The 27,002-nt window shown below is 37.8% G+C and overlaps 1 protein-coding gene across 2 annotated transcripts in view; it reads left to right on the top strand.

Moving 5' to 3' along the window:
• HEPH (hephaestin) overlaps positions 1-27,002 on the top strand; it is a 148,364-nt gene that overhangs the window by 20,376 nt on the left and 100,986 nt on the right. For both annotated transcript variants that reach the window (XM_040266085.1, XM_040266086.1), the window contains 6 exons: positions 530-741; positions 1,853-2,003; positions 4,750-4,962; positions 11,069-11,282; positions 13,072-13,211; positions 13,956-14,087. In XM_040266085.1, coding sequence (XP_040122019.1) covers positions 530-741; positions 1,853-2,003; positions 4,750-4,962; positions 11,069-11,282; positions 13,072-13,211; positions 13,956-14,087 — 1,062 coding nt within the window. The remainder of the gene's footprint in view (positions 1-529; positions 742-1,852; positions 2,004-4,749; positions 4,963-11,068; positions 11,283-13,071; positions 13,212-13,955; positions 14,088-27,002) is intronic.

Here is a 27,002-nt window from a genome sequence, read left to right as displayed (position 1 = left end):
GTGGTAATCTTATTGTGATAATATAAGAGATGGTTACTGATGTATATAGAAGTAAAATGTCATTATTCTTGCATTTCACTTCCCAATGATTTAGAAAAAGTAACTATACACATAGATTTAGATAAATTTAAGATGGCCAAGCCTGTGATAAAACAGATAACCAACAAGTCCCTACTGTAAAAAGAAAAAAAAAAGATGAATAAATTTTACAAATAAAATACAAAAAGAAGGATGGCTAAATATTAATCAGCTCCAAGTAGTAGAGTGATTATTGTACTATCCTTTAAGGTCTTCTGTATGTTCGAAACTTTAAAGAATTAGGAACAATTGTAAAGTAAAATAATAAATAAATAAATAAATAAATAGGAACAATGAATGAACAAGAAAAAAATAAGTTAAAATCATCCTAAATTATACTACCAAGTGATAAATTCCAAAATGCCTTTGTAGTTTATGATCTTTACTCCACTATTTGGAGATGTTGATACTCTAGCCAATGTGAACAATAAATTCTATGGTTTTCCTGCAGACTCTTCCCACTCTGGCTTAGTGGCCAGGCCCTTTGAGAAAGTAACATACCGCTGGACAGTCCCTCCCCATGCTGGCCCCACTGTTCAGGATCCTGCCTGTCTCACCTGGACATACTTCTCTGCTGCAGATCCCATAAGAGACACCAATTCTGGTCTGGTGGGCCCCCTGCTGGTGTGCAAGGCTGGCGCCTTGGGTGCAGATGGCAAGCAGGTATTGTCAAGGTTTCTGGCTGGAAAGCCTGCTAAGAAGGTGATGAGGCTGGGTTGTTAAACAGAAGTTATGCATGGATCTGGGTCCTAAAATTAAGAGCATAAAATTAACCAAGTTATTGAATTGCAAATTAATAGTTGGTGACCTCATGCTATGTTTTCTTTGCCTCATCTCTTTGTCTAAACTTTATTTTTTTTTCCTTTTCTTCTTCTTTTTACTTTTTTTTTAATTGGAGGATAATTGCTTTACAATGTTGTGTTGGTTTCTGCCATACAACTACACAGATCAGTCATCACCTCATGCTATTTTGCATGCTATTCTGTTCACAAACACACATCTTCCTTAGTGTCTATTCCTTTCAATTTTATATCCTCCCAATATCTCTTCATTTTTAAAAATCTCAGTGGCCCTTAAAACTTGCTCCTAATCTCCAAATCTTCCCTACTGTTTTCTTGTCTTCTTTTATATTCAGCCCACAATTCTTAGCTGTTTAACTTTGGGCAAATTACTTAACCTCTCTTTGCTTCAATTTTATCATCTATAGTAAAGGGTTAACAATGGAAATAAACATCTTGGCATTCTGTGAAGATTAATTAAAATAATCCATATAGAGTGCTTAGAATAGTGTCGGATACCTAGTAAACACTCAGTAATAATAATATTACTAAAATTAATAATTGATAATAAAATATGTTAATAATTAGTGTATTTATTTTTAATTTTATTTTCTAACTTATCCCCCCATAGAGTCCCCCTCTGATCTCCTAGCCATCTTTCCCCACTCCTACTCCTAGTTGATTCCAGGCACTCTTCTATCATACTCTGTACCTCTTCATCATAATCTTTTACTTCTTCCCTACCCCCTTTCTTGCATTCCTCCCCTCCAGTCTTATAACTTTATTCTAACCACCTTTACTCACATGCAATTTGAAGTTACCTGAGGAAAAACTTCTTAGCAACAACTACAGCTCTAGGCAGGAGATATGGATTTGGCTCTGTGTTTGGAAAGGAAATGGGAAATAATCAAGGATCACTGGGATCTGAGGCTGCACAGTTCATAACTGTTAAAATTGTTGTTATTCCCCTTTGTTTTCTTCCGCTGGGACTACAGAAAGGGGTGGATAAAGAATTTTTTCTCCTTTTCACTGTGTTGGATGAGAACAAGAGCTGGTACAGCAATGCCAATCAAGCAGCTGCTATGTTGGATTCCCGACTGCTCTCAGAGGATGCCAAAGGTTTTCAGGACTCTAATCGGATGCATGGTATGGGGAGTGCTTTTACCCTAAGCTATAGCTGAGAGGTTATCAGTAAAATCTAACCTAGACCTAATCATGATCCACCCCTGAAAACATTGATTCTATTGGTCAGCTCTGCTAAGAGACAAGCTAAATTGAGGGATTAAACCTAAGACAACACATCTTATCCTTAGCGCCTTCCTGTGTTTTGTTCTATGTTATGCAGTGTGGGAGACACTGGAAAAAAAAAGTACTATGAAATGAGGATTGCATACAAAGGGCCCACTAGGAGAATGAGGAGAGTAACCTGGGATGATACGTTTCCAGTCTTATCTCCTCTCTTATCACCCACTATCCTTGCTTCTCAACTTCCTACTACAGCCAAATGGAGATATTTTCTCTATGTAGACATGTGTGTGTAGCGTGCTCAGTCGCTCAGCCATGTCCAACTTTTTGCGATCGCATGGACTACTGTAGCTTAACAGGCTCCCCTGTCCATGGAATTTTCCAGGCAAGAATACTGGAGTGGATTGCCATTTCCTGCTCCTGGGGATCTTCCTGACCTAGGGATTGAAACTATATCTTCTGAATCTTCTGCTTTGGCAGGCGGATTCTATACAGACATACCCTTTGTACTTTTCTGAGCTTAAGCTTTTGTAATGCTTTGTACTCCACTTGAAAAGCCCCTTTTTACATATTTGCTTTTATCTTATGGAAATTCTGCCCATTCTCTAAAACTCTACTCATAAATGACCTCTTCCATGTAACCATTTCTTATCACCTTATCCCAGGATAATGACACCCTCTTGTGAACTACTGTTGTATTTTTTATCAGATTTTTAAATTGCAAGTTCCATACAATCTTCAATATTGTAGTTATTTGCTACATGGCTTTTGACTTCTGCTAGACTGTAGTCTCCTTAAAGGTGAGTATTATTTGCTGTTTATCTGTTTACACTTTACATGGTCTAATATATAGTAAATAGTTATTGAACTGATGAACTACTAAATTAATGAGTAGGTGAATGGATCCGTGAGTGAATTGATAGGGAGAAATGGTCCAAGTTTACAAGGAGCTTTCAGCATTTAGCAACTAAATGAGATTAATAATGTCCATTAAACAATTATAGAACATGTAAGACAGACTATGATTAAGTGCTAAATTGTGTGGAACAGCTTTTAAGTGACATAGAGTTCAGAAGAGGAGAACATTGATGAAGAAAAATCCAATTAAAGAATTCTTGGAAGAAGGAAGTGTTTGACTGAGCCTTGAAGTTTGAATCAAACTTTGCAATCAAACACTGCAGTAAAGGAAGCATAATCAAGAGGTTAATGATTTTTCTGTCAGCATCCCATGGAATTATCAAATAAGGTTACTCATTAAAGCTGGTTTCAGTAGGTGTAAGGACATTGAAAAGGGATCAGCTTCAAGCAGGCCTCCCTGTATTTTTGAGGGGAGTGTGCAGGGTGAGATGGGGTCAAGAATGAATATGTTGTCTTTTGGCTCTATCTCTTGGTTCTCATTACCAGTCAATTACATCAGTTGGAAAAAAATAATACAGTCTATGAACCAAATTTATTCCAGATTGAATTTATTGGGCACCTGGTAAGTATTAGGCAACATCCTAGGTGCTTAGATACAGAAAAAATGATGTGCTTCCTGCTAAGTCAATCTAGTGTAGAAGATAAATGTAAGTAAATCATAGGACTCTATGGTAAGTGACATTTCAGAATTTTTGTGGGGAGAAAATATCAAGGAAGCCAGAAAGAGTGTAATAACTCTGCTTCACAGGGTAGGTGATATTTGAGCTACAGTATAATGTATGTGTAGTAGTTTGCTGTAGTGAAAGACCACAGGGGGAATTTATTACAGGCGGAGTGAACAGCATGTGAAAAGCCAACATGTATTTTCTAAGTGCCTACCATGTTTAAGGTCTTGTGGTGTGTGTTAGTTGCTCAGTTGTGTCTGAGTCTTTGCAATCCCATAGACCATAACCCACGAAGCCTCTCTGTCCACGGAATTCTCTAGACAAGAATACTGGAGTGGGTTTCCTTCTCCAGGGGATCTTCCCAACCCAGGGATCGACCTCAGGTCTCCCACATTGCAGGCAGGCTTTCTACCATCTGAGCAACATGTACAAGCAAATAGAGCTCACAGGATAATGGTGTGTATGTGTATATGAAAGAGATTGGGGGAATAGATTATAGGTAGAAGTACAGGGAGGAAGATTCTGTAGGATTCAAGCCAGAGATGATGAGAGCCAGAATCAGGGCAGTGGGAGTGAAGATGAAGATGATGATATAGATTGAAAGCTAAAGAAGGAATGTTGGGGAACTCTAACACTTCATAGGAGCATGGAAAATGAGAATAAGTTGGAGGAGAAACAATCAGAAAAGCTATAAGAGAACCAGGGAAGTATGGTGCTACAGAACCAAGGGAGGGGAGTTTTAAGAAAGTGGGAATAGGAGAGATTGATACTTTTTTGGTATGTGAAGTTTTGGGAGTGGAGGATAGTTCAGTTTTGCCAGGGTGTGTATGGTGGAGGAAGGTCAGGATGTAAAACCAGAAAGGTCATTCGAGCCCTCATCCCAAAGAGGCAGAGAATCATAAGTAGAATTAATGTGGCTTAGAGAAGAAGGTAGAGGAGTTTACAATGACTCAGAAATTTCAAGTTGTGGAAAACCTTAGTACAGTGCTGATGCCACACTGCCGGCTGGTGTCTGAGTAACCTGTTTTCATCTTCCCATTCTGTCTTGTGTTTCTGTTTTCCAGCCATTAATGGGTTTCTGTTCTCTAACCTACCCAAGCTGGACATGTGCAAGGGTGACACAGTGGCCTGGCACCTGCTTGGCCTGGGCACAGAGACTGATGTGCATGGGGTCACATTCCAGGGCAACACTGTGCAGCTTCAGGGCATGAGGAAGAGTGCAGCCATGCTCTTTCCTCACACCTTTGTTATGGCCATCATGCAGCCTGACAATCCTGGTAAGTGCCTTAGCAGCTGGCCCTAGGCTGAGAAAATTTGTTGAGCACTGGGGCGGATGAAGTGTGGAGCTGTTGAACAGCAAAAAAAAAAGTCATATTGAGGTACTTGGGAACTTTTCAAAACTGTTGTATCCTTTTCTCAATGTGTACTCCATGTTTTGGTTATTTGGATTCTCTTCTCAGCTGCAGGCAGAATAAAGAGCTGAGGAAGTTATTTTCTGGAGTGACAGGAGTAAAATAAAGATGCTGCCCAGTATTAGGGCAATTCTTGCATAGGCAGAGAATGGACTTGGCCACATAGCCCCATGGCCATGTAGAAATTCTAGATATAAGCCCTGCACTGAAGAAAAGATCAATGAAATATACCTATAAGTGCTTCTAACTCCGACATTCTGTGAAGATTTTTGCAACTTTCTGGTAGGAGCAGGGTGGCATGTGCTGTAACAGTTTTAGCCTAAGAATTAGAACACAGGAACTTCTAGTCCAGGGTCTTTTATTAACTTGCTGTCCGATTTTTGTCTAGTCACTTCCCCTCTCTGTGGCTAGATTTCTCCCTTTGTTTCTTTTTTTGTTCATTTCTCCTCCTCTCTCCCTCTCATTCATTCTTCCCTCTCTTCCTCCATCCCTCCTTCCTTCCCCCTCCTCTTCCCTCTCTTTATTTTTCTTTCATAATTAAATTTGACTATAATGTTTCTTCAGATTCCATCTTTGTGTGACATTTCCTAACTTGGCAGAAAGTTTTCTCTGCAGTTCCTAGGATGTATTCTTTTTTCCAGGCAATAGGTGACAGTAGTGTTTGTAAGAAATATCTGTCAGTTCCATGAAGTTCTCACTAAACTTTTAGTTCCATAAATCCATTCATATTTGAGGAAAAATCCTTAAACAAAGCAAGTTTCCTTGACAACATAATGATTTCATCCTGGCATTGGGTTTGACACACACTTGGCATGAAGCAGGCCTCCACAGACTTCTTGGGTCCTCATTTCTGCCCATGTACCTAGGATACTTTGGTCAAGGGGAGTTGATGTCAGGAAATTAGAAACAGCCATTAATCGGGCTGAAAGGACCAACAAAAATGAATGCTTGTAGTGAGCACTGGCATAGGGAATTTCTGAAAAACAAAGACTCTTCTCTCTAGCTGTGGTCTGAAAGCCAAACCCTAGGTTTAATCTCCTTCATACAAAATTAACCAGGCTCCCCTGTAAGATCTACATGGCTCTCTAGGGCTCACAGTTATCAATATTTTGGCAGTGAATGGGTTTATAAGAAAGGCTTAAAAGGTTAATCTCAGTCAAAAAAAACCCTAACTTTTTATCTTTGCATTTTCCAGTCTTTCAAATTCTCCTCTTCCTGAAGAATTTTTGAGTCATAGAATATTGCAACTGGTAGAGCCCCTTAGAGATAATCTTATTTCACTTATTTTACTAATGGGAGGAAGAGACAGAGATCTGGAGGGGGAAAATGATTTTCTCAGGTTAGGGATGTCAGCTCTATTCCCTCCCCCCTTTGGCCCCATCTCCATCAACCCCTGTTAATTCTTACTCCTAGATAATATTTTATCTGAAGTCACCTTCATTATACCTTTGGTAGGGGTTAATGTCTGATTAAGATTGAGAGAGACCGTTGGGATAGCTCCCCAAAGATAGGACAAAAGTACCACATTAATAAAAAGACCAGAACCAGAATCTGGCTTTGGAAGTCTAGAAAAAGGAGTTGCAATGAAGATTGGTCAATATACATATGCAATTAAGCAGCTTTGCAGGTAACTTAAAAACATCACCATGGAGATTCAACATGTTGCTTGCTGGATGCTTACAATTATGTTTAACAAAAAAGAAGAACAAATTCACAGAAATAGTGCAGCAAAATGCTAAGAGTGTGAGTGTTATAAGTTTATTTGTGACTTTTTTAAATCTTCTTTTTGCTTTGCTTTAAATCCTAATAATATTTTAATTTCAGATATTAACTACATTTAATGGAAATGACATTTTTACATTTAAAAATATCCTGAATAATACACCTCAGCTGTCCCAGAAGAACTACTGATACTAGAGTTTTGATAGCCAGAGAAAGTGGCAGGTAAAGAGGCTAGAGCTTGTAATGTGCTATTTTCCACCAACTTCATGTTAGATTTCTCAGCATTAAAAAGAATATTTATTACTGCTCTGATGCTTCAGAGTTTCTTTTCTCTTTCACCATTAGAACTCATTGTTTATTCATTTTTCCCCCTCCACACCCTCTTTTTTTCCCCCCATTACTTTTCCTCTCTTCTCTCATTTTTTCTATTCCTCTTTTGTCTTTTCTTTGTTTTGTTTCTTTCTCCTTTTTTATATATCTTCTTTTCCCCTTCCTTTCCTTCATTCTTCACCCTTTTAAATCTATTTTCTCCTATCTTACCTTTTATCTTTCCTTCTTTTCATTTTCTTCTTGCATTATTTTTTTTGCATTCTTCTTTTCCTTCTCTTCTCTCTCTTTTTTCACTGTTTTTTTCTTCCTTTGAGTTTTTCCTAGGCTTCTTTTTTACTTTCTTTCTTTTTGCTTTTAATCTTTTTTCTCTTTATTTATTTTTCCATTCCTCCTATTTTCTTTGCTTCTTTTTCTTTTTCCTTTAATATATATATTTTTTTTTGGTCTCTTGTCGTCATGTTTTTTTCTTTTTCTTCCTCATGTTTTATTTTACCCTTTTTTTTTACAGGTAGATTTCCCCCAGACATAGTAAATGTGTGTTTTCTTACATTTGTTGGTCTAGATGCTAGGGATGTGAGAATGAATGAGGCAGTTCACAGTTAGTGTGGAAAGGAGATAGGTATGCAAACAATATTCACAATTCTATGACAATGCTATCAGACAAGGGCTATAGTAACACACAGGAAACTAGAACAAATTCTGCCTGACTTGTGGAATGAAGCTTTCCTAGAAAAGTAGACATTCAAACTGAACTTTCAAAGACTAATGAACTGTTACCAGGCAAAGACAGAGGGTGAATGGTGAAGAGGGTATTACAGGCAGTAGGACCCACATAAGCAGTGACTTGAGAGCATCATCTGCCTGGAGAAGGTTATGTCGATTGATTTTATTCATTGGTTTTCAACTAAAGTGGTATGCTGGTGTTTGGAAATGTGTGGAATACTTTTAGCTGTCACAATGACTGGAGTTATAAGGTTATGATACTGTTGTTTATATAATGGGAGTCAGAGATTCTAAAGCTTTCTTCAATATGTAGGACAGCCTTAAACAATGAAGAATAATCACACACAAAATGTTAATAGCAGCCTTGTTGAGAAACATCAATAAATAAGATTGGAGAGGTGATAGCAGGAGGCCTTTGTAAGAAGTGATAAGAACCTGACAATGGGTGGGAGCAAAAGAGATGGAGAGAAGGGGCAGAGTTAAGAGATATTTGAGAAAAAAATGGCAAGACTTTGCTAATGGGCTGAGCAAGAAGAAAGGATGTCTGAGGTTTTCAGCTTGTGTGCTAGATGGATGGTAGTGTCATTAATCGTATGAGCAAACACAGAAAAGGGGAGAAGGTACTAAATTTTAGATAGAAAGTATTCACTGGGAACATGTTGAATTTTAAGTTTCTGATGAAGTCCAGGTGGTGTAGATTTTACAGTAGGAAGCTGCGGGTAGTAATGTAAACATTGGAGGAGAAGTCCAGGCTAGAGAGAGATTTGAATGTTTTCATGTTGGTGTCCTTTAGCATGCTATAGGAAATAAAAGTCATAGGAAGTTATAGGAAATAAAACTTAAGGCAGAAATCAACATTTAAGTGGTAGAAGGAAAAAAAAATAAGCAAGAATAAGGAGACAGTAGAAATATTGGTCACAGAGGTAGGAGGAGACTCAGATGCAAAGGACCGAAAAGTATTTAAAAAGAAGCATCTTGGAGAACAACGTCCATATGAGATGATGTGTTACTCTCAGGTCACATGATTCTTCCATAACGTCTTATATTTGTTTCTATTCCATCCAATGATTAACAGACTTTCTTGTTCACACCAACCCCTGAGCTATGACTTTTAGACATTGTATACAGTGTATCCAGTCATTCATTTGCACATAAATTCATTCACTCAACACATATTTATTGCATACTTTCCATGTGCTAAGTCTGGGGTAGAGGGATGAAAAGATAGACATGAAAATTACTTCCAGGGAAAATCTACAACAAACACACAAAATCACATCATAAAATGGTAAGACATTTTCAGATCATGATATATATCATGAAGGAAAGGAAATACATTGGTGTGATAAACTGATAGGGGCATTACTTTAGAGATGGTGTTTAGGGAAGGGCTCTCGGACAATGTGACATTTAAGGCCTAAGTAATGGGGAGAAAGAAGCTATATGAAGATCCCTAAGCAGAATATCCTAAGTAGAGGACCCAGCAAGTGTAAATGTCTCAAGATGGGAATAAGCATGTCTTGTTCAAGGGTTGGAAAGAAGGTCAGTATGGTTGGAGTATAATAAACAAGGAGAAGACTGACACCACATGAAATCATAGAGGTTGGTAAGAATCATACTATATAGAGCCTTGTAGACCACAGTCCAGAGCTTTAATTATATTCTGAGTATGAATGGAGCATTTAAAGCAAGAGAGCAATGTGCTCTGGATCATATTTGTTAAAGAGGACCCTGTATCCCTTTTGGAGAATGTTGAAGAGGGAAGGAGAAGCAGAAAAGACAGTTGTGAGGCTATGGAAGTTTTTCAGGTGAGAGATGATAGTGAGTTTGACTAGAGAAGTGACAGAGTAGAAACAGAACAATGACTGTAAAGGAAGTGATGATAGGATTTATTGATGGAACAGATATGAGGGATAAAGGAAATAGAAGAGTCAGAAAGTAGATATGGAAAAAATATTTTCCATGAAGTTTATAAACTAGTGGAAAAGATTGTTTTTTAAAGAGAGAAGCACTTAGTCCTTAACCATGTGATCTAGATGAAAAGTGTTTTAGAAGTAGAAAAGCAAAACTGTAGAGCACAATGTGGGCTGGAATAGTCAGGGAGGACTTTCTGGAAGAGATTAAATATGAATTGGATCTTGGAGAATGAGTGAACTCATAAAGATATTTATGAGGAAGGAGAGGTCTATTCCAGAAAAGTAATAATGAGTGAAAATTTCAAGATAGGAATGAAATATGTGAGAGGGGCAATCAGGGGCAAATTTAGTTAGAGCCCTGGTTGAATTTGGGGCAGAGTGGGAAGTGGGATTGCGTCCATAGTTTGGAGCTAGCTCATAGAAGCCTTTAAAAGCCAGGAAAATTTTGTAGCTGTGGTATAGGCAGTCATCAGTAAAATAAGGAACACTGGGGAAATAATGAAAGAAAGTTAGCTTCTCCTGATCAATAGTCTATGAACCTTTGTGTCCTTGACATAGAAACCTGGATCTTGAGATCAGATACAGCCAGCTCTACAATTCAGATATTTATGGCTGATATCCAAACATTTTATTGTAAAAGACTTGGGGAAGGCCATTTCAGAGTTCTCTGATGTAAGCATTCTTATGATCAAAAAGTTCATTACATGTATGCCCACCTTTATTTCTTTAAGACTTGGTAGGAAGGGGATAAAATTGGTCAATGCCTTCTTTCAAATAATAATTATTCAGCTTTATTTACTTATAGTTTTACTTATTGAACATTTTACACTATACTATGCCAAGCAATATGTACATATTTTTGTGGTTAATTTTAAAATAATCCCATTAAGTAAAATGTTCCTCTCTTTACCATGAGGAAACTGAAATACACAGAAGCTTAAAATTTTTTTGAAAGTTATATGGTTAATAAGTGTCAGATAAGATGATTGACTATCTCAGTTTTCTCATAACTGAGGAGTTCCCAGAGATGTTGCACTTTCAGTCCTAAAACTAGAGAAGTCACTGGTAAACAGAGAGGAGTTTGTCATTCTAATGGCAGGTTTAGTTAGCCTCTGTGCTCATTATTCTCAATAAATGTAATAATATTTTACCTAATGCATATCAAAACCATATCTGAAGCTACCTACTCTCTGCTATACGACTAGAGAGAAGTAGGAACTCCCTCAGGCACTATACAGGGGTATTCTGAATTCAGGTTTTGCTCTCTGTTCCCACCTCAGGGACATTTGAAATTTACTGCCAAGAAGGCAGCCATAGAGAAGCAGGGATGAGGGCAATCTATAATGTCTCCCCTTGTCCTGGACACCAAGCCAATCCTCATCAACGTTACCAAGCTGCAAGGATCTACTACATCATGGCAGAAGAGATGGAGTGGGACTATTGCCCTGACAGGAGCTGGGAACTAGAATGGCACAACCAGTCTGAGAAGGACAGGTAAGTTTTCAGAAAAGAAGAGACCATCCTTTCAGAGACTCTAGACCAGTTTACTGAAATGGAGGACATTATAAGATGATGAGGTACTTATCTAAACTCACCTAATAACATACCAACAAATCTAGAGCAGGGACTAAGACACAGGTAAGGTGGAACTCAGTGCTTCATCTATGTTGCTATACTCTAGAGCTGAAGTAAAGACCTTGCCCAAGTCTTCATGCTCTAAGTCTCGGTCTCCTTTCCTCCACTCCTCAGAAAGGCTGATATTGGGACTTAAATTTTGTATGGAATTTACTTAGGGGACTGAATATCCCAAGCTCAAACGTCCCTTACCAAAATGTCATTAAGATAGAGGCTAAAATGAATAGCAGAAAAAGTCCGCAAAGAGTGGCTTAAGTATGTTAGAATTTTATTTCTTGTTTACATACTAGTGCAAATATGAGCAGTTCATGGCCAAAAGGAACTAAAATGTCTATTTAAGTTGTAGTCATTCCCAGCTATCAAGAAAGGGGGAGTAAATCCAGGCTAAGCAGCATTATTTGTGAGGCAATAACTTGAAGTTGTATACATTACTTTCTCTCATATCCCATTATCCTGAACTTATTCATATGGCCATACCTAGCTGCAAGAAAGTCTGGAAAGTGTAATCTCTGGTTAAGCAGCAATGTGCTCAGATAAAACCTAGGTAATTCTATTACTAAAAAGGAAGGAGGGAAGAATGGAAACTATGGTACAGTTTAGCAGTTTCCGCTATCGTTTATTTTTGGTGTTATCACTTGCTAAGTTGCTTCAGTCGTGTCCAACTCTGTGCGATCCCATAGATGGCAGCCCACCAGGCTCCACCATCCCTGGGATTCTCCAGGCAAGAACACTGGAGTGGATTGCCATTTCCTTCTCCAATGCATGAAAGTGAAAAATGAAAGTGCAGTCACTTAGTCATGTCCGACTCTTCAAGATCCCATGGACTGCAGCCCACCAGGCTCCTCCGTCCATGGGATTTTCCAGGCAAGAGTACTGGAGTGGGGTGCCATTGCCTTCTCTGGGTGTTATCACTACCCTTTGCCAATTATTTGTATCGGCTGTTGAAGGTTGAAGGCTTCTTGCTAACTTGTTCTGCAACTTTGAAAAAATGAACTCCCTTTTCTGATTTCTGGTTTACTCATCTTTAAAGTGATGTGGTATAATTGAAAGAACTTGACCAGACTTTAATCCAAGCCCTGGTTCCCCTTTTGGCTGACAGTATCAATAAAGATAAGTCCTGTCATCACTGAATCGTAGGATTCTACCTTTAGGATGTACATACCTCATCAGTCTATTGGAAATGTCAAATGATAAAATGAATAATATAGCTCTTTGTAAATACGAAAACATCTCGTGATGAGAAATCTGTAGGATTTCGTTTTCTTCCTGCCTATCCCCATCCCTCACCCACCAGCAACAGAAGCTGTTAGTATTCTCCTACCATCTGTACCTTGTCCTTTGTCAGACTAATTTCATCTAAAACATCATTAAGACTAGAGCTAACATTCAGGGTTTGATTATCTTAGTGTTTTTACCATATAAATTTTACTATAAATTCCTAACTAAATGATTGCAAACAATAGACTATAAATAAATATTGAAATCTACCATTTTTAACTGCAGATATGCAGCCAAGGTGGATAATCTGACATAGGAATAGGGCTCTCCTAATATCTGTGCCATGAAGTTGGGTCTGACTTTGCTTTCCCATATCTGAAAATGAGAGGTTAAAGGCCAGGTGCTAATACTACTCTTTGGATTCCTCTAGTTATGGTCACATCTTTCTGAGCAACAAAGATGGACTCCTGGGTTCAAGATACAAGAAAGCTGTGTTCAGAGAGTATACTGATGGCACATTCAGGGTCCAACGGCCAAGGACTGGATCAGAGGAACACTTGGGAATCTTAGGTAAGGGAATTCCACTTTCCTCCTAGTATCTAGAAGCCTGTGATGCGCCTATGGAGGCTGTGTCATATCAGGAAGCCCTCTCCATTTCTCATTATCCATTTTCCTTATGACATACTGGAAATATGGTCATATTTTATAAATCATCCGTGAAAATAAGCAATCAAATGGAGTTAATTCATGAATTCTGCAGCAATCTGAACCAGGTATTTCCAGGCCTCTATATCTTGGGATCTATAATAGTGATACAATTTTTAAATGCTAAAGGCAAGAGAACTTAAGAGTATTGAAAAGTGGCAAAAATGGTACAGGGAACCAGTATTACCCTTATATCCTTGCAATTATTGCTTCAGTTTCATCACTTTTATAGGAGCCAATGAGCTTCCTCATTCTTATCATCATACAGAAGATACCCACTAGTCCTTGAAGGGAATCCTCTCTCATTCCTTACCAACAATGATTCCACAGAATTCTGATTATCTAGAACCTTGAGCTATTATACAAAGAGATGGGAGGTGGGGATAATTGGAGACATAATCTTGTTGAAGTACCCTCATCATGTGGGTAGCAATATCAGTTCAAGGGCTTCTGAATTTAAAAATGGAGCCAGTCATGACTTTTAGTCTTGCGACCCTTTCACAGGGCAAACTCTTAATTCTAGGCGGCTCCTGTGTATATCCCTTTCTTTAATGCCCTTGTTTCACTATTGCACTAATGAGAAAGTTTTTCTTCTTTTGCATTTACTAGGTCCACTTATCAGAGGAGAGGTTGGTGATATTCTAACTGTGGTGTTCAAGAACAATGCCAGCCGTCCCTACTCTGTGCATGCCCATGGAGTGCTAGAATCTAGCACTGGTTGGCCACTGGCTGCTGAGCCTGGTAAGTGGGAACAATTAGTGAAGGATCATAGGAGGTGAAGCATCTCTGTTTCAGCCTCTGGCTTGTTCCTTTTTTAAAAAGTGTATTCTTAGCAAACAGAAACAGGAATATTTACCAGAACTAAGCCATAGTCTGAATTTGTCTCTAAGATATATTCATTCTTTCAATCTTAGAACAAACTGCCTACCTTAGGTCTTTTGCTTCAACAAAGACCTACTCGACACTTGTTACACATGGAGCCTTATACTATCCTTAAGAATACAGACTGAGCTTCTAGCCTCTCTAGATCTGGCTATATGTAATCTGAGCTCTTAATCATGACTAGAGAGTGGCTTGTCCCAGACCACAAACTGATCCTTAAGCCTAGTCATAGATAAAGTTCCTGTCCTCTTAGTACAGACTGAATCTTAACCACAGTTACATATTAAAATTCTAATACTAAATGTAGAGTTATCATAATCTTGACCACATTATCTTCTATTCATTCATTCATTCATTCATTCATTGAATAAACACTTACTGGGGGCCTACTGGGTGAGGAACAATGTTAGAAGTTATGGAAGTTTTGGGGAATAATACTTGTTCATACTCTAAAAAAAACCTGGGCTATTATTCTATAGAGATAAGTAAACTGGTAATTATAATGTAGTCTTTTAACTCTTAAATAGGGGCTTTAAAAAATGTGTCATGGAATTTTAGAATAAGATACCAAATCTAATGTTTGGATGGTCAAGGATGGTTCCCAAAGTAGGTGATATGTTAGCTGAGATCTAAATCAGTAATTCTCAAACTTTAGCATGTATCAGAATCACCTGAAAGACTTGTTAAATCATGGATTTCTTGGAATAACTCCAGCACCTCTGATTCAGTAGGTCTGGGATAAGGTTTAAGAATGTTCTCACTCACAAAAGTGACCAAGTGATTCTTATGTTGCTGGATCAAGAACTACACTTTAAGAACCATTAATATAAAGAATGAGAAATAAGTATACAGGTAAAGGGAAAATGTGGAACAAAAGCAGGGGAAAGGAAGCTCCAGTTGTGGGGAATGCAATATGTAAAGATTCAGTAGTAAAATAGGTGAAATTTGAAGTTGACAAAAGGGTTCCAAAAAGATAAAGTAAGTAGAATCAGTGGGATTTGATTAATGAATACAGAACATGAGAAGGTGAAGGGTTCTTGAATGGTAACCACATTTTTTGGAGGAAAATCCTGAAATGTTTCCCATTTTTTGGTCTGGACTACCAGGTACAAGGGCTACCATTCAACAATATAGAGAACATAGGCAGCAACTAATCTGGGATGGGAGAGAATGGGTGATGATGAGTTCACTTTTGAATTTCTTAATTAGAGATGTCTATGCCTGGAAAATCCCATGGACGGAGAAGCCTGGTGTGCTGCAGTCCATGGGGTTGCTAAGCGTCGGACACGACTGAGCGACTTCCCTTTCACTTTTCATTTTCATGCATTAGAGAAGGAAAAGGCAACCCACTCCAGTGTTCTTGCCTGGAGAATCCCAGGGACGGGGGAGCCTGGTGGGCTGCCGTCTATGGGGTCGCATAGAGTCAGACACGACTGAAGCGACTTAGCAGCAGCAGGATAAGACAACAAAATAGAGATATCTAATAGGCATAAAGGTCTGAAGTTCAAAAGAAGGGTATTATCTGAGGGAATAAATGCGAAAAGCATCAACATTTAAGTAGTAATTGAAGCCAAAGAAATAAAGTCACCCTAGAAGAGTACATTCAATGGGACAGTAGGAATCCTAGAATAAAACCCTAAGGAAAACAAAATTTAAGAGAGGTACTAATTGAAAAGTAAACCTGAGAAAAAAGTGAGCAAAATGTTAGAAGAAAAATCAGATAAGATGGTACCAAAGATGTTAAAAAGATCATTTCAAAGATGAAGAGGTCAATGGTTTTAGCTTCCTCAGAGAGGTTAAATAACATGAAATTTCCCATTGGATATAGCAACAGACGAGTCACTGGTGCTTTTAATAAATTGGTGGGAAAAGAAGCCAGATTACAATGGAATAACGAATAATTGGGAGATCTGGGAGTGAAAACAGTGAGTGTAACTTAATTTTAAAACTTAAACAGAACAATTTCAGGTGATAAGATGATATCTGTAGTTTAACCAATGGCCAAAGGAAAGTGGGGGCTTCCTAGGTGGTGCTATTGGTAAAGAACCCACCTGCCAATGCAGGAGACTTAAGAGATGTGGGTTCAATCCCTGGGTTGGAAGAGGGCAAGGCAACCCACTCCAGTATTCTTGCCTGGAAAATCCCACGGACAGAGGAGCCTGGTGGGCTACACTTGATAGGATCACAAAGAGTCGGACACAACTGAAGTGACTTGGCACACAAAGTAAAGTGGAGGTGAAGGTTACTGGAATTGAGTAGCCGAAAGAACTAGAAGGCTAGAGTTTTAGATGAGCTATCCATATAGACTTTAAAGTCATTCAGAAGAGTGGTGGAGATTGAGGTAGAAAGGAAGATGGTGATCCAGGTACTAAAATAACCAATAAATGACTAATAAGAAAAAGGGGATACATTGGAAGCAAAGAAAACTTTTAAAAGGCTGTTGTAGTAGTACATACAAGTGATGACAATGACTTTATCAAAAGTTGTAGGAAATGAGGACTGAGAGAATTAGTTGGGTTTGAGGGATTTTAATGGATAGTCAGGGCTTCTCTGGTGGCTCAGTAGTAAAGAATCCTTTTGCAACACAGGAGACATTGGTTCAATCCCTGTGTCAGGAATATCCCCTGGAGAAGGAAATGGCACTCCAGTATTCTTGCCGGGGAAATCCTATTGACAAAGGAGACTAGGGACTACAGTTCATGGGGTTGCAAGAGTTGGGCACAACTTAGTGATTAAACCAGCACCACCAATAGATAATCAATAAGACATGATGATTGTACAGGTCTTAGGCAGGCAATAAGAGAGAGTAGAGTTAAGGATAAGAAACTGATTTTTTGATTAAGCACCCAGATGGTGGTACCAATAAGAAAAAAAAAAAAAGCAAGAAGTATGGGGTATTTTTTGTTGGTTTATTTATTTAGAGGGGAAATATTATGTTTACTTTTTAATGTATTGAATAAATAAGTTACCCATAAGACATCCAAGTGGAGAAGAGAATGCTTATAAAAATAAGAGGCTATACTCAACTTGAGTATGAGTCTGTAATTTGAAAGAAACATCTGGAAGATACGTAGAGATTTAACAGTCATCTGTAACTACAATAAATGATGGTTGAAATCATGATCATATATGAGATTACCTAGTGAGATAGTGTTTAGAGTGATAATAACATTGAGCTGAAAATGGAACTTTGTAAAATACCATTGTTTACTAGGGGGTGATTTACCTTAAATAATTTATAGGTTTAAAGTATTTCTAATCAAAATCACAATTGGACATTTTTGTACTTAAATGAAGTGATTGTATATAAAGTTCATTTGGAAGAATAAGGAACACCTGGACAAGAAGATCCAACAAGTATTTTTTTTAAAAATTAATGAGATGGATGGACCTAGGGAATATTATACATAGTGAAGTTAATCATACTAAGACAAATACTATGTGATATCACTTACATTTGGAATCTAAAAAATAATACAAATGAATCTATATAAAAAGCAGAAACAAACTCACTGATTTAGGGAAAAAAAATTATGTTTACCAAAAAGGGAGAGGAAAAGAGTAAGGGACAAATTAGGAATATGGTATTAAAAGATGAAAAATACGATCCATCAAATAGACAAGCAATAAAGATAAATTGTATAACACAGAGATTTATATTTAATATCTTTTGATAACCTATAGTAGAATATAATCAGAAAAAAAAAACTGAATTTCTATACTGTATACCTGAAACTAACACAATATTTGTAAATCAGGTATTCCTCAATAAAAAAGATTAATGAGAGACAACTCAATATTATAAAGGTACAATAATTAAAGCAGCCTGGTACTGTTAAAACTAATTAATAGAACAGAAGAAAATTCCCTGAAACAGACCCAAAGTTCTATCTTTGTCAATAGACATGGGGATACAACTATTATACTATTAACCTACATTTCTTCTTTCTACATCCCTCCTTAGGTCTCCTCACAAGGGAGATGTTATTAATATGATTAATCAGAACCTAGGATTTTGTTGGACAATGTCTTACTAATGGGCAGGGTTATTGTTTCTTTCATCTCAACACTCAACACTCTCTGTTGCACTGCCTGCTTCCATGTGGTAAGCTGATCTGTGCCTGTGAATGGGTGAACTGGTTATATGAGTTAGGATAATGTCTGCACTACACGTTGAGCCATCTTAATTTCAAGGGACTAGAATGAGGAAGGTTTCTTTATTCCTTTAAGTCAAAGCTTTTAAACTCATCAATTATCAAAGTTCTGCAATAGGAGTTAATGGACACTGCCTCAGCTATTAAAGAAGTGGCACTTTGATTCTCATTTGGCTACAATTCTTTTTATTTTCTTTGATAAAAAGCCTCAAGGAGAAGAGTAAGTAATAAAAACCAGGTTTTCTTGTGCTCCTGTATTAATATCATCACAAGAGCACTGAAATATTGCCTCTAATGCTGAGTATATTTAAAGTTTAATATTAAAAAAGCTAGCATTTCAATGGAAGAAAAGTTAATCAATACAGCCAGCTCTTCAAACCCACAGATTCAAGCAACTACAGATTTAAAAAACAAAACATAGTTGACCTTTGAACAACTTGGATTTCAACTGAACAGGTCCACTTATATGCATATTTTTTCAATAAACATGTACATACTACACAATCTGTAGTCAGTTGAATCCACAGATGAGGAACCATGAATATGGAGGGCCAACTGCAAAGTTATAGGTGGTTTTTTGATTGTGTGAAGGTTGGCATAATTAACCTCTATGATTCTACTGTATTCAGAATAAATTCCAGAAAGTTCCAAAAAGCAAAACTTTAATTTGCCGTGGGCTAGGGGCTTCCCATGTGGTTCTAAGTAGGAGGTACAGGTTCCATTCCTGGGTGGGGAATATTCCCTGGAAAAGAAAATGGCAACTCATTCAAGTATTCTTGCCTGGAAAGGCCCATGGACCGAGAAGCCTGGAGGTCTACAGTCCATGAAGTCATGGAGTCAGACATGATTTGGTGACTAAACAACAGAAACTATTTAAATAACATTTACACTGTATTAGATATTATAACTAATTTAGAGTTGGAAAAGTATATAAGAAGAGAGGATGTGTATAGGTTATGTGCAAATACTGTACCATTTATATAAGAGACTTAAGCATGGATTTTGATATCTATGGGGGTTCCTGGAATCAATTCACCAAGGTTATCAAGGGAGGATTGTATATGGTTTTAGGACAAGCTGTTATTCCTTAAGAAATACAAAATTATATCTCTGTTTATTATCATATGCTAAAATAAATTATAAGTGGATTCAAGGTAAAATAGCTTAAAAGTAAAAGAATTCAAAGAAAATATAAGTAGAAGAAGAGCAGGAAGTAGGTCATGTAGCATCTTATAAGTCATAAAGATTGTGAAGTCATTGGAAGATTTTAAGCAGAGAAGTAACATGATCTGACTTTCATTTTATCACAATCAATCTAATTGATGTATTTTGAAAATACTGAAAGTAGGCAAGGAATTATGGAGATAATCTAGGAAGCAATGCAGTAATTATGGTGAGAGATGAGATAATGGTTGCTTGGAAGAGATGAGCAGTGGTCATATTTAGATGGATTTTTTAAATGGAGAAGCTCTATACAGTCAGCAAAAACAAGACCAGGAGCCGACTGTGGCTCAGATCATGAACTCCTTATTGTCAAATTCAGACTGCAATTGAAGAAAGTAGGGAAAACCACTAAACCATTCAGGTAAGACCTAAATCAAATCCCTTATGATTATACAGTGGAAGTGAGAAATAGATTTAAGGGACTAGATCTGATAGATAGAGTGCCTGATGAACTATGGATGGAGGTTTGTGGCATTGTACAGCAGACAGGGATTAAGAACATCCCCATGGAAAAGAAATGCAAAAAAGCAAAATGGCTGTCTGGGGAAGCCTTACAAATAGCTGCAAAAAAGAGGCAAAAAGCAAAGGAGAAAAGGAAAGATATAAGCATCTGAATGCAGAGTTCCAAAGAATAGCAAGAAGAGATAAGAAAGCCATCCTCAGCAATCAATGCAAAGAAATAGAGGAAAAGAACAGAATGGGAAAGAATAGAGATCTCTTCAAGAAAATGAGAGATACCAAGGGACCATTTCATGCAAAGATGGGCTCGATAAAGGACAGAAATGGTATGGCCCTAAGAGAAGCAGAAGATATTAAGAAGAGGTGGCAAGAATACACAGAAGAACTGTACAAAAAAGATCTTCATGACCGAGATAATCATGATGGTATGATCACTCACCTAGAGCCAGACATCCTGGAATGTGAAGTCAAGTGGGCCTTAGAAAGCATCAGTATGAACAAAGCTAGTGGAGGTGATGGGATTCCAGTGGAGCTATTTCAAATCCTGAAAGATGATGCTGTGAAAGTGTTGCACTCAATATGCCAGGAAATTTGGAAAACTCAGCAGTGGCCACAGGACTGGAAAAGGGCAGTTTTCATTCTAATCCCAAAGAAAGGCAATGCCCAAAATGCTCAAACTCCCTCACAATTGCACTCATCTCACATGCTAGTAAAGTAATGCTCAAAACTCTCCAAGCCAGGCTTCAGCAATATGTGAAACTGAACTTCCAGATGTTCAAGTTGGTTTTAGAAAATGCAGAGGAACCAGAGATCAAATTGCCAACATCCGCCAGATCATAGAAAAAGCAAGAGAGTTCCTGGAAAACATCTGTTTCTGCTTTACTGACTATTCCAAAACCTTTGACTCTGTGGATCACAATAAACTGTGGAAAATTCTGAAAGAAATTTGAATACCAGACCACTTGACCTTCCTCTTGAGAAACCTGTATGCAGGTCAGGAAGTAACAGTTAGAACTGGACATGGAACAACAGAATGGTTCTAAATAGGAAAAGGAGTACATCACGGCTGTATATTGTCACCCTGCTTATTTAACTTTTATGCACAGTACATCATGAGAGATGCTGGACTAGAAGAAACACAAGCTGGAATCAAGATTGCCAGGAGAAATATCAATAACCTCAGATATGCAGATGACACCACCCTTATGGCAGAAAGTGAAGAGGAGGTAAAAAGCCTCTTGATGAAAGTGAAAGAGAAGAGTGAAAAAGTTGGCTTAAATCTCAACATTCAGAAAACGAAGATCATGGCATCTGGTCCCATCACTTCATGGGAAATATATGGGGAAACAGTGGAAATAGTGTCAGACTTTATTTTTTTGGGCTCCAAAATCACTGTAGATGGTGATTGCAGCCATGAGATTAAGACGCTTACTCCTTGGAAGGAAAGTTATGACCAACCTAAATAGCATATTCAAAAGCAGAGACATTACTTTTCCACCAAAGGTCCGTCTAGTCAAGGCTATGGTTTTTCCAGTAGTCATGTATGGATGTGAGAGTTGGACTGTGAAAAAAACTGAGCGCTGAAGAATTGATGCTTTTGAACTGTGTTATTGGAGAAGACTCTTGAGAATCCCTTGGACTGCAAGGAGATCCAACCAGTCCATTCTAAAGGAGATCAGCCCTGGGATTTCTTTTGAAGAAATGATGCTAAAGGTGGCATTCCAGTACTTTGGCCACCTCATGCAAAGAGTTAACTCATTAGAAAAGACTCTGATGCTGGGAGGGATTGGGGGCAGGAGGAGAAGGGGGCAACAGAGGATGAGATGGCTGGATGGCATCACTGATTCGATGGACGTGAGTCTGAGTGAACTCCAGGAGATGGTGATGGACAGAGAAGCATGGTGTGCTGTGATTCATGGGGTCGCAAAGAGTCGGACACGACTGAGGGACTGAACTGAACTGAACTGAACTGAACTGAATGAGGTATTTTGATGGTCTCAGATGAGGAATAGGATGGGAAAGGAACAGAAAAAGATGGTTCCAAGGTTTTTGGCCTGGATCAATGGAAATAGTTGTCATTTAATGAAATGGAGAACTTTGAAATAAAGTTTAAGATGCCTATGGACATCCAAGAGCAAATATCAAGTAGATACCTTACTTCACATGTAACCAAATTAGAGGAGAGGTGCGAACTAGAGAAAGGGATTTAAATCGTCAATATGTAGACGATGATGTTTGAAGATAATTTGATAATATGCATGAGATCACTTAGACAGTGAGTGAGACAATAAAGAGTGACCAAGATAATTATATTAATCCATGTACAAAATGATGGCAGCTCAGGCAAGCCCTATAGAGTGAAAGGAATAACAAGTGTTTTGGTTCTGGATGTATTTTAAAGTACATGGATGGATTGGGGTTTCCAGATAGGTTTTTCTTTTTGATTTTTGAAAGTTTCTATCTTTTATCTACTATACCATGTTTGTGTTTGTATATTGCAGATATCCTTTCCCAATTTGTCATTCATCTGTTAATCTTCATGGTGTTGTTTGTTGAACTGAACAACATTTATAATCAAATTCATCAAATTTTGGCTTCAAGATTTGTGCTTTTTAAGTCTTGTTTTTAAAGTCCTTCCAACCTCTATATTATCTTCTATTTATGATTTTGCCACATTTGGATATTTAATCATGGCAAAATCTACCTTTCTATGTGCCATTAACTAAGGATCTATTTCATATATTCCCCATATAGTGAGGAAGTTTTCTCAATATGCTTAATCTTTGTGACCCCGTGAACTGTAGCCTGTCAGGCTCCTCTGTCCATGGGGATTCTCCATGCAAGAATACTGGAACTGGTTGCCATGCCCTCCTCCCTGGGATCTTCCTAATCCAGGGATGGAACACAGGTCTTCTGCATTGCAGGCAGATTCTTTACTGACTGAACCACCAGTGAAACCCAAGAATACCCACCAGGGAAGCTCAAGAATAGAAGAATTTCTGTCTACAAGAATCTCTGTTCCCCTTCTCGAGGGGAACTTCCTGACCCAGGAATTGAACCAGTGTCTCCTGCATTGCAGGTGGATTCTTTACCAGCTGAGCTACCCAGGAAGCCCACTTTTCTCAATACCATATCTTAAACAATTCAGCTCTTCCTCCTTTGATTTGTTTTTTAGCCACCTTTAGTGTTTGGTTTCTTTAAATAAATAGATCTGACTCCAAGTTGTTTATTTTGTTGTATTTGTATATTATTTTGTTAAGGCAACAGTATCACACTATTTTTATTATCATAAATTTGATTTTTAAATTTTTTTGTCAAATATTTTTTCTTTAGAATTTCTTTTTTTCCCTTTTTAAAATTTAAATTTATTTATTTTAACTGGAGGCTAATTACTTTACAATATTGTATTGGTTTTGCCATACATCAACATAAATCCTCCACGGGTATACATATGTTCCCCATCCTGAACCCCCCTCCCACCTCCCTCCCCGTACCATTCCTCTGGGTTATACCAGTGGACCAGCCCCAAGTATCCTGTATCCTGCATCAAACCTGGACTGGTGATTCGCTTCTTATATGATAATTTACATGTTTCAATGCCATTCTCACAAATCATCCCACCCTTGCCCTCTCCCACAGAATCCAAAAGACTCTTCTATACATCTGTGTCTCTTTTGATGTCTTGCATACAGGGTTATCGTTCCCATCTTTCTAAATTCCATATATATGTGTTAGTATACTGTATTGGTGTTTTTCTTTCTGGCTTACTTCACTCTATAATCAGCTCCAGTTTCATCCACCTCATTAGAACTGATTCAAATGTATTCCTTTTAATGGCTGAGTAATACTCCATTGTGTATATGTACCACAGCTTTCTTATCCATTCATCTGCTCTTGGACATCTAGGTTGTTTCCATGTCCTGGCTATTATAAACAGTGCTGCGATGAACATTGGGGTACACGTGTCCCTTTCAATTCTGGTTTCCTTGGTGTGTATGCCCAGCAGTGGGATTGCTGGGTCATAAGGCAGTTCTCTTTGCAGTTTCTTAAGGCATCTCCACACTGTTCTCCATAGTGGCTGTACTAGTTTGCATTCCCACCAACAGTGTAGGAGGGTTCCCTTTTCTCCACACCCTCTCCGGCATTTATTGCTTGTAGACTTTTGGATCTCAGACTTTCTGACTGGTGTGAAATGGTACCTCATTGTGGTCTTGATTTGCATTTCTCTGATAATGAGAGATGTTGAGCATCTTTTCATGTGTTTGTTAGCCATCTGTATGTCTTCTTGGAGAAATGTCTGTTTACTTCTTTGGCCCACTTTTTGATTGGGTCGTTTATTTTTCTGGAATTGAGCTGCATAAGTTGCTTGTATATTTTTGAGATTAGTTGTTTGTCAGTTGCTTCATTTGCTATTATTTTCTCCCATTCCAAAGGCTGTCTTTTCACCTTGCTTATAGTTTCCTTTGTTGTGCAAAAGATTTTAATTTTAATTAGATCCCATTTGTTTATTTCTGCTTTTATTTCCAGTAATCTGGGAGGTGGATCATAGAGGATCCTGCTGTGATTTATGTCAGAGAGTGTTTTGCCTATGTTCTCCTTTAGAGGTTTTACAGTTTCTGGTCTTACATTTAGATTTTTAATCCATTTTGAGTTTATTTCTGTGTATGTGTTAGAAAGTGTTCTAGTTTCATTCTTTTACAAGTGGTTGACCAGTTTTCCCAGTACCACTTGTTAAAGAGATTATCTTTACTCCATTGTATATTTGTGCCTCCTTTGTCGAAGATAAGGTGTCCATAGGTGTGTGGATTTATCTCTGGGCTTTCTATTTTGTTCCATTGATCTATATTTCTGTCTTTGTGCCAGTACCATACTGTCTTGATGACTGTGGCTTTGTAGTAGAGCCTTAAGTCAGGCAAGTTGATTCTTCCAGTTCCATTCTTCTTTCTCAAGATTGCTTTGGCTATTCGAGGTTTTTTGTATTTCCATACAAATTTGAAATTATTTGTTCTAGTTCTGTGAAAAATACCGCTGGTAGCTTGATAGGGATTACATGGAATCTGTAGATTGCTTTGGGTAGTATACGCATGTTCACTATATTGATTCTTCCAATCCATGAACATGGTATATTTCCCCATCTATTAGTGTCCTCTTTGATTTCTTTCCTCAATGTTTTATAGTTTTCTATATATAGGTCTTTAGTTTCTTTAGGTAGGTATATTCCTAAGTATTTTATTCTTTTGGTTGCAATGGTGAATATTGAAACATGTATAATATCATGTAAGAATCGAATCGCCAGTCTATGCCCGATGCAGGATACGGCATGCTTGGGGCTGGTACACGGGGATGACCCAGAGAGATGTTTTGGGGAGGGGGGTGGGAGGGGGGTTCATGTTTGGGAACACATGTACACCTGTGATGGATTCATGTCAATGTATGGCAAAAACCAATACAGAATTGTTAAAAAAAAAAAAAAAGAAATGTTTCCTTAATTTCTTGTTCTGTTTTCTCATTATTAGTGTATAGGAGTGCAAGGGATTTCTTGTTTTGATTTTATATCCTGCAACTTTACTCTATTCATTGATAAGCTCTGGTAATTTTTCTGGTGGAGTGTTTAGGGTTTTCTATGTAGAGGATCACATCATCTGCAAACAGTGAGAATTTCACATCTTCTTTTCCAATTTGGATTCCTTTTATTTCTTTTTCTGCTCTCATTGCTGTGGCCAAAACTTCCAGAACTATGTTGAATAACAGCGGTGAAATTGGGCACCCTTGTCTTGTTCCTGACTTTAGGGGAAATGCTTTCAATTTTTCACCATTGAGGATACTGTTTGCTGTGGGTTTGTCATATATAGCTTTTATTATGTTGAGGTATGTTTCTTCTATTCCTTCTTTCTGGAGAGTTTTTTTTTTTTTTATTATCATAAATGGATTTGAATTTTGTCAAAGGCCTTCTCTGCATCTATTGAGATAATCATATGGCTTTTACTTTTCAATTTGTTAATGTGGTGTATTACATTGATTGATTTGTGGATATTGAAGAATCCTTGCATCCCTGGGATAAAGCCCACTTGGTCATGGTGTATGATCTTTTTGATGTGTTGTTGGATTCTGATTGCTAGAATTTTGTTAAGGATTTTTGCATCTATGTTCATCAGTGATATTGGCCTGTAGTTTTCTTTTTTTGTGGCATCTTTGTCAGGTTTTGGTATTAGGGTGATGGTGGCCTCATAGAATGAGTTTGGGGGTTTACCTTCCTCTGCAATTTTCTGGAAGAGTTTGAGTAGGATAGGTGGTAGCTCTTCTCTAAATTTTTGGTAGAATTCAGCTGTGAAGCCATCTGGACCTGGGCTTTTGTTTGCTGGAAGATTTCTGATTACAGTTTCAATTTCCGTGTTTGTGATGGGTCTATTAAGATTTTCTATTTCTTTCTGGTTCACTTTTGGAAAGTTGTACTTTTCTAAGAATTTGTCCATTTCTTCCACGTTGTCCATTTTATTGGCATATAATCGCTGATAGTAGTCTCTTATGATCCTTTGTATTTCTGTGTTGTCTATTGTGATCTCTCCATTTTCATTTCTAATTTTATTGATTTGCTTTTTCTCTCTTTGTTTCTTGATGAGTCTGGCTAATGGTTTGTCAATTTTATTTATCCTTTCAAAGAACCAGCTTTTGGCTTTGTTGGTTTTTTGCTATGGTCTCTTTTGTTTCTTTTGCATTTATTTCTGCCCTAATTTTTAAGATTTCTTTCCTTCTACTAACGCTGGGATTCCCCATTTCTTCCTTTTCTAGTTGCTTTAGGTGTAGAGTTAGGTTATTTATTTGACTTTTTTCGTGTTTCTTGAGGTATGCCTGTATTGCTATGAACTTTCCCCTTAGCACTGCTTTTATAGTGTCCCACAAGATTGTGGTTGTTGTGTTTTCATTTTCATTCATTTCT

This window comes from Oryx dammah, unplaced genomic scaffold, assembly GCF_014754425.2.
Source record: "Oryx dammah isolate SB20612 unplaced genomic scaffold, SCBI_Odam_1.1 HiC_scaffold_23, whole genome shotgun sequence".
NCBI classification, from domain to species: Eukaryota; Metazoa; Chordata; class Mammalia; order Artiodactyla; family Bovidae; genus Oryx; species Oryx dammah.
Note: the sequence above shows the minus strand (reverse complement) of the source record. Positions and strands in the feature narration are given on the sequence as shown.